The sequence below is a fragment of the Hipposideros armiger genome, unplaced genomic scaffold, assembly GCF_001890085.2.
Source record: "Hipposideros armiger isolate ML-2016 unplaced genomic scaffold, ASM189008v1 scaffold_326, whole genome shotgun sequence".
Lineage (NCBI taxonomy): Eukaryota > Metazoa > Chordata > Mammalia > Chiroptera > Hipposideridae > Hipposideros > Hipposideros armiger.
Genome location: NW_017731676.1, coordinates 1710643 through 1724130, shown reverse-complemented (window position 1 = coordinate 1724130; position 13488 = coordinate 1710643). Strand labels below are relative to the sequence as shown.

General features: G+C 35.5%; 1 protein-coding gene across 3 annotated transcripts in view; it reads right to left on the bottom strand.

The window, feature by feature from the left end:
- Positions 1-13488, bottom strand: part of HGF (hepatocyte growth factor) — a 72345-nt gene that overhangs the window by 43982 nt on the left and 14875 nt on the right. For 2 of the 3 annotated variants that reach the window (XM_019660705.1, XM_019660704.1), the window contains 3 exons: positions 10986-11128; positions 4751-4871; positions 3309-3427 (listed from right to left, as the gene is read on the bottom strand). In XM_019660705.1, the coding sequence (XP_019516250.1) occupies positions 3309-3427; positions 4751-4871; positions 10986-11128 (383 nt within the window). The remainder of the gene's footprint in view (positions 1-3308; positions 3428-4750; positions 4872-10985; positions 11129-13488) is intronic. The other variant, XM_019660706.1, reaches the window with a different exon arrangement.

The window sequence follows — 13488 nt, the reverse complement described above, 5'->3', positions numbered from 1 at the left end:
GGAACTAGATGTGCCACTTTTGGATCCTACTTGATCTGCCTCACATCAATCTTATCTTTTTTCACCTTCTCCCATTTCTCTGTTTTCCATTAGTCCCTACCCATATCAACCTAATTTCTATGTCTTGAACACTGCAGTGATGCTGCATCCATCCATGCCTATACACACCTTCCCTCACTGGCATAATCACAGCCATTTTGTAGAACTGAAATCAGAATTATTGATAATAGATGGAAAGCACCTCTCTGTAGGTGTTAAATAAATAGTGGCAATTATGATTTTTAATACAGATATTATATCATGAAACGAGAGTTTTAAAACCCCCTTTCAACTTTAGAGATGATAAGTGACATAATCAACTCTTTTTTTTTTTCAAACATATTGGAAACTCAGAATGAATTCAAACAGTCAGGACTCATAAATAACCAGAAAGCTCACCCATGAACTGAATGATACAAATATGAAGTGATAATATTCTGTTAAACCAGTGCAAGTAAACATGTGTGTAGTGTATAGAATGCAATCATGGCATCCAAGATTGCCACCCACTGATGTACACTCTGTATAATTCCTTCCCCTTGAGTGTGGGTGGTACTTGTGAATATCATGAGAGAGCCACCCTGGTGATTAATTTATTAGCTTATATTAGCTTCACAAAAGAGAAGAGTTTTTGCAGATGTAATTAAAGTCCCTAATCAGTTGACTTCAAGTTAATTAAAGGGAAATTACCCTAGGCAGACCTGACCTAATCAAGCAAGCTCTTTAAAAGAGGGTGTAGAGGTCACAGGTTCAAAGTAATGGAAAGCTATCCTGTTAGCCTTGAAGAAGTAAACTGACAAATTGGAGAGGGTCATATGGTAGGAAATATTGGGAATTCTCTAGGACCTGAAGACTTCAGCAGTAGAACCACTAGAAATTGAATTCTGCCAACAACCAGTGGGCCTGTGAGTCTTAGATGGGACAGTAAGCCTGGCAAGGACCTGGGTCCCGATCTTGTGATATCCTAGGCAGAGAACCCACCTGAGTCATTCATTGACTACTGACTGACAGTAATGATGAGATAATAAGTGTGTATTGTTTAAAGCCACTAAGTTTTTGGTAATTTGTTATGCAGCAGTAGAAAACTAATACACACTTGAAACCACCATCAAATTTCTCAATTTTTTTATGGTAGAGTTTACTGTATATAAAAGCCAAAATATTTGGAAGAATATTCATAAATATTATCTCATACTTTCCAGAATTCCAAAATGTCAACTTTTATTTATTTGAATAAAAGTGTAGTCGCTATATAATTTTACAAACTAAAGTTTCCCTGTAATAAATTACTTCTAAAATATTGCCAAAGCTCAAAAGATTATTTTAATCTTTAACTATTTAGGTTTGGCTTCCATCACCACTTTTGTAGAATTAAAATCCTATAAATACCACCCTCTGTTTAACAAAGCTATCAGAATTATTGTAAGTCACTTGCATAATTAGCCAACTCTTCCTTGGACAGAAAAGAAAAAACAAATCTATCTAATAGTTGGGAAGTGTTATATTCATTCTATTTATTTCCTCTCCCAATGTCTTTTAAAAATAACCCAACAATGGTTGGAAAATGAAGAGGAGGGCAACACTTGGACATTTTTGGTGTCTGTGCGCCAGTTGAAAGGTGAACGTGCTTGTGAATGTGTGTGTGTGTGTTTGGTGTCTGTGCGCCAGTTGAAAGGTGAACGTGCTTGTGAATGTGTGTGTGTGTGTGTGTGTGTGTGTGTGTGTTTATACTGGCATTATTCCAGAGATAATTTACGAAAGTATCTAACACACATATAAAAATAAAATGAAAGGAAAATAGTTGGGTTACTGTACCTAAATGGTTTAGAATGATGGAAAGAATAACAAGATTGAAAAAGTCAACTGGTGGAACTAATTGAATCTATACAGAGAAACACTGTCACAGGAGTCATCTCTTATTTTAAAGGACCTCGCAGATGATTCAATTTCTTTGAAACACTGTGTTCACATTGAGTGCTTTCCAGATTCTGCAGTTATTTCACATATGCCAGACATGTCCCCTTTTTATGGGCTTTATTTGAGTAGTACAAAACACTTCCTTTTATTATCAGGTCTAAATGGAGAGATTTACCTTGGCAGTATCATATGGTAGATAACACTGAATTAGGTTTGTTCAAAGGAATATCCCCATCCTGTTCTAGGGAAATACACAAATACATGTCCTTAGCCTCATCATTGTAGAGTTATCATTCTGGGTGCTGGTACCTGATTACATGTAAATTATGTCTCTCTAGATAGATAGATAGATAGATAGATAGATAGATAGATAGATAGATAGATAGATAGATAGATATTAGATATGTATATCTAATATATACATATACATATATAAAGATATAACTTTACATAATCAAGTTAATTTATAACATTATTACATATTACTAAATTTATGCAATTCTACTGGTCTTAAAGCATTTTAAGATTCAGTTGAATAAAACAAGACCTGTACTTATAGAAATAAAAGCACATCTATATCCAATTATAGTAGTATTATTTCAATTCAGTAGTATTATTTCAGAGAAGAGTAAAAATGTGTGGGTTAACCATGGAGAACACCAAGTATGCAGATTTAAAGGGATAACACAAAGCTAGTGAGAAAAGCAGCTTTTTATCATAAATTCGGGAGACTGGGGTGAAGGCCAGTGTATAGAAAAGGATCGTTGGACTACTAATAGATGGGTTGGAACAGAATGCAGGCTGTGTGCAGGACAGCCATAGAGCCAGGGATCAGCTGCTAGAGGTTAGGGATGTCTGTGAGAATCTTCTACTAGACCTCTACTTGTCCACTGCAGCCTCTGTCATTCACCAGAAGAGGTCCACAGTCAGTTGACAGCTCATGTTATGTCTTGAGGGGAAAGGTAGGGAAATGACACAGACTGAAGGTAAGCATCTAAGGTCCTAGCTTTCCCAGCCCTAATGACATTATGATACTGCATATAATCCCTGATCTTTTCCTCACTCTCTGGATTTTTTTTTTCTTTTTCTTGATAACATGAGAATGCTTAGGCCTTTGCAATAAGTGTCAAAGTTTTGTGGATATGTGTGCACTTGCATATTTCTCTCTTACAAAATAATGGCTCTCTGAAATTCAAAAGTTTGGGTAGGGTTATGTAACACACTTTTAAAATATTAAAACCTACACACATTAAAACATCAAGTACAATAGTTGTTAACCTGTCTCACTAATAACCACCTGCTTAGATCCAGCCTGAGAGGAAAAGGAAGCAATAAATTTGACCCTAACTTACCACACATTTTAATTGCACAGTACTCCCAAGGGGTGTCAGGGTCAAGAGTGTAGCACCATGGCCTCGGCTTGCCATCAGGATTGCGGCAATAATTATCATCAAAGCCCTTGTCGGGATATCTGCAAACCACACGAAGAAAAGTGTCATGTAAATCTGCCTGGAAACACCACCCAGCCCTCAGCTCACAAAATAACTTCTGACTTAGCTCAGATACTACGAGTTGGGGGGAAAAACAGGCCCTGTATGTTTTGCCTTATGAGGGCTGCTAATCATTGACTATTGAATCTAATAACTTTTATATTCTACCAAGTATAGCAAGGTCCCAAACTGAATCCCCTTTTCACAAAGCCCAATTAAGGGCAGATTATATAAACATGACCTCATGTAAAATGCTCATTAAGAAAACAGATCCTCTTCTGTGGCAGGCTTAAAGTTTAAACCGAAAGATAGGCTTCAATAGCTCTGTTGCTAATGATATCTCAATTCTGGAACTAGAGCCTTCATAGGTCATGCCCTCCCCTCCACAAGAACAAGAGACAAACTCCATCACACCACTTTCTCTGCACCCCCTCCTCCCTTTAAATTAACAGGGGCCTGAATTGGTGACTTGATTTTAATTGCTACCATGTCCCTTCTGCTCTCACTTGAAAGACGAGAGATGCACTTAAAAATAAAGCAGAGTTTTAATTTCATTTAGAAGAACAATAAACAAAAAGATGGAAAAAGAAGAAAGAATAAAAACACCTTTCAGCAATTTCCAAACAATGGCAGGGATAGAGTTTCCTCTGCAATTATTTGTATTTTTCTTCTTTATAATAAAAATAAAAGAATTTGTTTTTCAACTAAAATGTTTCATGTGAAATGAATGGGCCAAAGTCGACTTTTTATTTTTTTTAACCATTTAAACTAAACACCTACTTCTGAGGAAAAAGTGGACTTGATTCCCTGACTTCTCCAAATTGGCAATTTCAAAACGCACCAGAATAAAGCAGCTAAAGAACTGTTCGCTCTACCTCTCATTCCCTTTCTGTGGGCATGACCTCTGTCATGGTGTCACACCTGTGAGCCCATTTTACCTAAGTCACTGGAAGATGTGGCTCTCGAAGGAGATTGGCTTATATTTGGCAATAGTACCTTCTCCTACAGCTCAAGCTTGTCCAAGCGGTCGTGATTGAACGGGCCTCTCCTTTTCCTGTCAGTGCTTCCCTTCCACACCCCACTGATGCTCCTGTGTTCTAGACCATCCCGATTTCTAGAATCTTAATCTAGTCAGCCAAGACAAGTTGAAAGTGTAGCCATCATTTTCATATTTCTCATCATAAATCCCTTTGCCCAAGACTTTCCAGACATCATATAAAGATTATTTATACGGCAGTTTTTCATGGAGCAAATAACAGTTTGTAAAAAAGAGTCATTGGAAGCATGGTTTGGTGGTCTTTTACCTTTCTGGCAAGAATTTGTGCCGATGTGGCGTCTGATGATCCCAGCGCTGACAAATCTTGCCTGATTCTGTACGATCCATGGGACCTCGATAACTTTCCCCATTGCAGGTCATGCATTCAACTAATAAAATTAAAGTACGGCATGTTAATTGCTTCTGACAGAAAAATCAAGCACATCACTGTTCCATTTAAAGAACAGTAAATCACCTGGTTAGCAGAGATTTTTTTTTAAAAACCTTACATCTCATTTTAACTTTAAATTAGGGCCTAACGTCCATAAAGAGTGACATGAAATACTCCTTACAGAACCGTTCCTATAATTTAAATGGGATTTTTGTACTTAGTGTCATACAGATTTTTGTACTTAGGGCCAGGATGCTACCTTTCTAATGTTTCAATAACTGTCCGAAAGGTACCCAGAAACTGGAAATACAGGGTAGAACCTTGAGGGTTTTCCGTTTGTTAGTCTAAAATGCCAGGATCTCAGTATCTATAGTGTCAGTACAATAAACTCCTCTCTCCACTTAACCTCCAGTCACATACATAGGGAATACACAATTTAAAATGAGTACACAGTGTACTCCCACAGCTAATGCCAAAATCAGGACAAGATAGAGCAGAGAGATGAGCTTTGGATAGAAACCTGGTACTATTCAAAGAACATGGATATTTTCAAAGCTACCACAGCTCCTTTCTGTTACGGAATATCCATGTTGCATAACTGGGCAGGCTTACATTCTTATCTAGCTTAGGATAGAATCTGACCTGCTATTGAACTTCTTGTATTCAGTCCTTTTAAAATGTATAAGCTGATCTAATTATGCAGGATCTTACTGATGATTTTGTGTGGTTAATAGCTCTCTTCTAGCTGGCCTCTTATGTCACACTGAAAACTCTGAATCGCATCAACTAGCTGGAAAAGAGACATTTCAAATGGACAGGTTGATTTGTAGCACTGCAAGCATCCTCTGGAATAAATCATTGCTTGGCTTTCCTACGAATCAGGCAAATCTCCCCAAACACATCATTTGTATCTTGTGATTATTGATCATCTAGCTTTAGCCGAAAGGGAGCAAAGATATTAATGTTGAGTTTTAGCTACTGCGATCCAGCCTAACGAGCATTTGTAATAATTTGGGATACAATATTAGAATAATCACTTCTGTACCTTTGATTTTTATAATCTAATAGGACATTAACTAGTAACTTTCCGAAACATGAGACCATTTAGCTTGATCCATCTACTTCTTTACATGTCGGTTAACCTGTGAACGAAAACAAGGGACCAATTCAGATCCTCTCATTTGATACTGAGATTCCCCAGACTATAGTCAGTAAGCTCTTGAACTGTAATGAGAGGGGTCCAAGAGTATATTGATAAAGGTTCTTTGTTTGGCCAAGGTCATTTCCACATGGAAATGGTCGATATAGGTTATGCGTTATCACATTTCAGCTTTCCACAAGGTACAGATTTAGTTCCTTTTTCTTAAAGTACGTAAGGTTTGATATCTTCACAGAAAATGATGTGACATTTATCATTGTTGCATGCTCCTTTGTATTGAATGGAAAAATACTAAGGTCATACATAAGACCTAAGTATCCACATACACAATTTCTAACCTTGTATAATACTCAGGAATCAGAATACACCTATTTTGTCTCTTTCAGCAAATGCAGTTTATGAGTATATCCCTTTCTAATGGGAGTAAAAAACGTATTTTCTAGGAAGCTGTACTATGGGGATGATTATAAAATATTTTCCTGGGCTTCAGGGTTTTTAATTTTCTTATGATCACTTTCCAAATTGAATGTGGTAGACGAACGATTCTCCAAACTTTAAGGTGCATAAAAAGTTACTTTGAAATCTTGTTAAAGGGCAAGTTCTGATTCAGGGGATCAGGGCTGGGGCATGAATAACAAGCCCCCTTGGGATGCCGACACTTCTGGTCCTTGGATCTCATGTTGAATAGCAAGCTTGTAGATAATTTGTTCTATTCTAAAAGTTGTAACTGTTTGGCAGTAATGGCTTTTTAGAAGAGAATGGATTGTATGTGGTCCTTGAAGGATGGATGAGATTTGGATACGCTGTAAAAGGACAAAATAACATACAATAGTACACTAACATAAATTTTTATATTATGTTTATAGTAAAGTGAAGAGATAATTATGGAGACAGTTTCTAGACCTAGTGAGATTTTTTAAAATAATAAGAGCTAATGAGAATAATGTTCGATTTTGGTAGGCAATAAAAGTTGCTGTTGGGGTGGGAATTAAATGTATTTTGTGACAGAACTAAGATGCTAAATATATTCTAGTTGCATATTCTTTTATTATTCAGAACTTTTAACGTATTAGAAGAGATTTGATCTTTACGGTAGGGGAAAAAATGCTCACACAAGTTTTAAGGGACTTACCTAAAACAGAAAATGTCAAACCCGTGTCTGGAACACAGGTCTTCTGACCTGCAGTCCAGTGATCTTTCCATTTTCTCTAATTGCCTTTTTGTCTTACATGCTTTAGCATGTTGCCTATATATTCTAACTGGTCGTCCTCAAATATAGACTGATAGCAATAATTTTAGAGAGCCAATCACCTGACTTTTTCAACATTGTCCCAATGACTCTTTGCTTTCTTGTTTGCAACAATAAGTTGCCCTCCTATTGGCGTTCCACCTGTTGAAGGGTGTGGAAAAGGAGCCGTAGGAAAGCAGATGGATTGGCTGTCTTAATCAAGGCTTAAAAGTTTGTTGTTTCACCATTGCATCAAACCACCAGGTTTGTTATAAAAATGACCTCCAGAAAGTGAAATTTTAAACTCATGGTCACTTTTCGAACTTCCAGAATTCTAAGAACCTTCTAAGTTTTCCCAGCTCCAAGCTAAGCAGTACAGGTGGAAAACAAGTCCACCTGACTCAGGGAACCAGGTGAGAGCATGATCTATACAACAGTGTAAGAAGTAAGGATTACCCCCACTGCTCTGTTTCCTTTTAGCTCTCTGTATTGTAGCCAGTGTATTATTTAACCCCTCTAGCAAGTTCTTCCCTTTAAAACAACAAAATAAAAAAGTAAAATGCTGTCCCAGATTACATATACAGAAACTAAATATTTCTATTCATAAGTACAGTATTTTTTCTAAATATAGTTCTGACCTAAACAGTAGAAAACTATAAAACTACACATAAATTGTAACATAAGTAGGATTTACTTAACATCTTTCTCATCATACTAACCAACTACCTCAAAAACTTGTGTTCCATTTGCTCAGTCATAAAACCACAAGTGATCTGAGTTTATAGGCTAAAACAGATATTCTGAAAGTATCTCTCAGAAAAATCCATGCTGGTGATTACTTAAGAAAAAATGAATGTTTAAAACATGGAAAGTCCCACAAATCCACATTTATAAATAATAGTTATATTTATCTTTGTTTTAAAAAGTCTTTCTCCACACAGAGTATGGAATTACACACTTAAAATGTTGGCAGTATTGGGCCAGCTGAGTGGCTCAGTTGGTTAAGAGCTCACTCAAGAGTGTGAGCTCTGAGCAACAAGGTCACTGGTTCGATTCCTGGCCTGAGCTGAGCTGCTGCTGAGCTGCCAACAAGTGGCAAGATGGCTCAGCTAAAAAAAAAAATATAAAATAAAATAAAATAATGATTATGGCTTAATAAAATGTATTTGCATGAATATTTGACAATCATTAAAAAGACATCTGTTCCAATGACTAGTGATGGCCTTATGTTTAATCTTAAGCAAATGTTAAAACAAGAAATTGGATTTCATGTACCTCAGTTTTCTATAATCTTTGAATCAAACATTAATAGTCCTCTTTTCTTTATATAATTATATAAGGTTTGAAAGGAGATAAAAGTACTCATTTTCTTTTGGAATGCTTAATATGTTTCAAAGTTTTGAATTATAAGAAAATAATATTATTCATTGAACATCAGATATGTGTATATCTTTTATGAACCAAATTTTTAAACAAATTTCAGATAATTATTTAGCCGAGTTTAATAGTTACAAATATTTCAAAAAATATATACTGTTCTATATGTCTTTTTCAAAACAACAGTTCAAAATTTGACTCCAATTATTTTTCTTGCTTAATTTTAAATATGCAAAATTATTTGATCATTACTACCTGGCATCCATAATGATGTAACCTTTGAACTTGTGATTTGATAAATTAATATCCATAGATTAAAAAAGAAATGGTTCACCCATTATACTATTTAATCATTCTGGATTTTGAGGTTTTTCACTCACATTTGTATTTTAATAGAAATTTACACCATATGTACAGTATTTTGTATATTTTTGTATTGTTTATTTTATAAATAGCTGTTTTTCTTTATTAATGCATTGACAATGCTTCTTATTTTTTATCCTCTTTATTAAAACCCTGCTAAAACATTGTTCTTTATAATGTGAATTTAAATATCACAGTTCAATTCACACTCACTGAAATATGTTTAGCCTGTAGGGCAGGTGCTAGTTCACTTCTCTCACAGGAGGGTTATTCTACTAATGTCAGATGTCTAATTGTTTCCAGAAAAAGCATAACTGCAAACTTTAGTGCCACAGTAACCAATAGCATCATGTAACAGTAACCTAATGAGCAATGGACTTTTCCAAGGGGGATGCAATGACCTCGAATGACTAAAAGATATTAGAGATGTATAATTGAATGAGATGAGGATAACTGGAAATAGGACTTTTACAATTACTTCTAGCACATTTATTCTACATTGCCAATCAGTCCAGACCTATGCCAATGCATTTTGATGAAGGTACTTATAAACCAGGGGTTGAAAAATTACATTCTCACACAGAATAGGCAGGTCACATAAATGCTAAGCTGTTTAAAATTTCACCATGTTACTGTCCCTTGAAAACACTTTCCTAGGTCAAACAAAACCAGTAACAGAAGTTGCAATGACTTTCAACCTCAGAACACTGTGATAATGGACAGTTCCCGAAAAGTAGGTTATTTTCTTCCATGTGTAAATTTAAGACAAACATGAATGACAGACTTATTCATACAAAACAGACTTGTTCATAACGTTATTACAGATCAGTTTATTATTTTTAAAAGAAAAGAAAACAATGAAGAAATAGTGAACAGAATATGATATGGAATGGAAAGTAAGAATTTACAAACAGAGACGAAACTGGATCTAGCACATGAAGTCAAGAATTTTAAATTAACTAACAACAGAAAATAAATTCACCTTCTCTGTGACAATTAACTAACAGTCGTCTTTTTATGTGATAAATAGCGACCTGATATTAAAAGGACATTAATGGAAGGAATATTTCCCCCCAAACCAGTTCATAATAAACAGGTAAGATATTTTACTAGAAAAACTGGACAGCACTTCAGCAGACCCCCACCCCCCAAGGACTTCAAATCTTACTAAATTTCTGTCAGAATTTAATCCATGTTTCATTTGAATTTTTAGAATTTTAGTTTCTGACAAAACTAAAAAAGACAGCTAGGTAGGCAGGTAACTAAGAAACATGAAACCACACACAAGGCTGAAATGGTTACTCTTCCTTCTGGTGGGTCATTCGGTTTTCCACTGCAAAAGTAAGGACAGTGCCCTCTTATGCTGTCAGAGGAGGTAAAAACAGAGAACGGATTTAGGGTGTCTGCCTTCAAGGCAGCTTGGGATCTCCTGCTTTGAGCTCTTCAGATCCTATTCTCAGTGGAGTTCCAGTCTATGTATGAGATTTGGTTCTAGTCACATTTTCACCCAAAGACACACAAGGGTATCAAATTCCAGTGACTTCCTCCCATATTCTCTTCTGGGTCTAGAAACCCTTGCCACAGCACTTCAGAGGAGGTTTGACAAAATTTCTGTGGAAGCAGGAGTTGGATGAATAGAGAATTAGCTTTACTCAGCAAGGGCTAAGTTTCATTCGGCTCCTTTCAGGTGATGTGTGGGAACAGATTGTGAGCTCGAGGCAGTAAATGAAGAAGCCCAAACTTTTATTTTTCCCAGAAGGATGCCTTAGGCTCTGTTGAAACTCAAACTGATAACTTGCTCCATTATTTTGAAATCATCAGGTTTTAAAACTTTGAGGAAAATACTCAAATAATTATCTAGAGTTGCATTTGAATGAACAACATATTTATTGTGACTTGATTCGTTTCTGTTAACCTTTAATGCAAGTTGCAGTTCTATAGAAAGGGGGAGCAGAGTGCCCCCCACGGCATTCAGGCTCATTTACCTTCTGAACACTGAGGAATGTCACAGACTTCGTAGCGTACCTCTGGATTGCTTGTGAAACACCAAGGTCCCCCTTCTTCCCCTCGAGGATTTCGACAGTAGTTTTCCTGTAGGTCTTTACCCCGATAGCTCGAAGGCAAAAAGCTAGTTTTAAAATGATAATCATTACAGTATAAGCACATGCAGCTTTAGTTTTGGTCTACTAATTTTACTAATTAGTGGGTATGTTTTCCCCAAAAGTAGAGATATCCTTTATTCTAACTCAGACTCCATATATAGTAACCTGAATTTTCATTTCCATCCATTCTTAAAATACTTAAATTTTATAAACGTTTACCTAACTGAATTCCCAATATTCAGCATCGGTTAAGAGTGGTGGTGATTCATCTCTGGATTTGTGAAGAGCCAATCATTTAAGGCCATAATTGACACTGTTTGAACCACAATTTCAAAGCTCCATGCAAAAACAGCAAGTGACTGAGTGAAGCCACTTAAGAGTGGCCTGCAATCAACCTTGAAATCTCATTATTATACTGCTTATCCAACATAATTACTTGTTTGTTTATTGCTTTTATTATGAAGGATAGCCCCCCTATTTTCTGCACAATTGAGATTGATGAAGTATCATGAACAAAGGGTCTAGAATCAAATCAAACCTGGACTCAAATTTCAGCTCTCTTGCTCACTAACTAGAGACCGAGCAGGTACTTTAGCCTCTGAGCCTGTTAGCTCACCTGTACACTGAGTATAACCATAACTTATAACATCTCACAACATATACGGTTGTTTTGAGAAGTTTTAATGGATGACAGAGTAATTGACAATAAACGCTACCTATTATTAAGCACACTCTACTTAGTAGTCTACTTTGTCATAGTAAAAAACAGAATTGCTATTCTGTTAAAAACTTTTAGTAATTTTCACTGGGACTGGGACTTGGTGCCTCCAGGTGTAGTTCATTATAGTTGGCCACTGGATGCAGAGACACCACCTTTAGTTAAAACCTTTAATTCCCTAGTTATACTTTTGTTACCAGCATAGAGTATTTCAACACAATGTCAGAGAAATTCAAAGTCTTTTTTACTCTTTTGTACTGCTCGTGGCGCTGGCCTCAGTGATGCTGCATTTGTGTAGTGGATGGCACACAAAAATTAAATAAAGAATACACATCTGCAGGTAATGATAGTAAACACTGTCGTGAAAATCTAATTACATTTTCAATATTAAGGTCAATTTTTGCTATAAAGCTTTATGTCTACTTTCGCTGATCTCTGAGTTCTAAATAATACTTAAATTAAAATCCAATGATTTTAGTCTCCCAGTAAATATTACTCAAAAGTGTTCCCTACCCATTGAAATTTCTAATTAATAAATCTTAATATTTTGTTGTTATGCCGTGCAACAAGATGAATATGGACATCCATTGGGTACCAAGCAACATTTTGCAATGAAATTATTTCATTTGGACACGAAATATACCAGACTTAAGTCCTTAGAAACCATAAATTATTGGTCACAAGAAAGAGACTATTCTAAGAGACTTATTACTAACCAAACGTTATGTAAATATAAATACAAACGTTGTAAATGTAAATAGATGCATTTACAAGGCATCTATTAAGTATTATAAACATTAATAAACTCCAAAATATCTTTAGATTAAAAATTTATAGCCTTACTTCATTAGTAATCTAAATATGGGAAAATAAAAATTAGACATTAGGCCATGTGACTGGCAAAAATTATACTGCACTTAGAACTCATTATGATTTCATAGTTCCTAACAGTTTTCATTTTCAAAGGAAAAACGAGTCATCTTTTGTCTGAGTTTTAGACCTCTTCTTCCAGAATAATTTAGGACACCTTTTTTTTATGCTATTGTTTGAATTTTTTTTTCATTTTTGTCAGTTCTCCAACTTTTCATAGTAAATTTAAAATAAAGTACTAATTTTTCTGATAGAATTTAGCATCCCATATTTGACCAAGGGATGCAGTATAGACCCACTCTTTTCACTTATTTGTGTTCACTCAACAAATGTTTATGAGAACCTGTTACACCCAAGCCATGTGCCAGGCAATAGGCTCTGTAATCAACTTTTATTCACATACATACTATTTTTGGTTCTTTGTTCTTGTTAGCAAGGCTTTAAGAGATAAGGGAAGAAATATTTAAAACTGAGTTATATCCAAATGTACCTTGGAATATAAATTAGATCTGGGTGCTAGCCACCTTTCCTTTTCTTTTAATATAAACTGTGTTGTAGGAAACTTGATCTAGTCCATCATCTGCTTCATTAATGAATGCTGGGTGGCCAATGAAGGATAAAGATGTAGATATCAGGTCACCTGATTTTCCGGTTAAGCTTCTATACTAATTTCATCATCTATCATCATCTTCCTATTAAGCCACTTGTAAAATATTTCAATTTAGGGAGTCAACAATAAATCACTCCTCTAGACAGAGACATATATGTATTTCTTTTTCCATTTCCCATAAAGTGAAT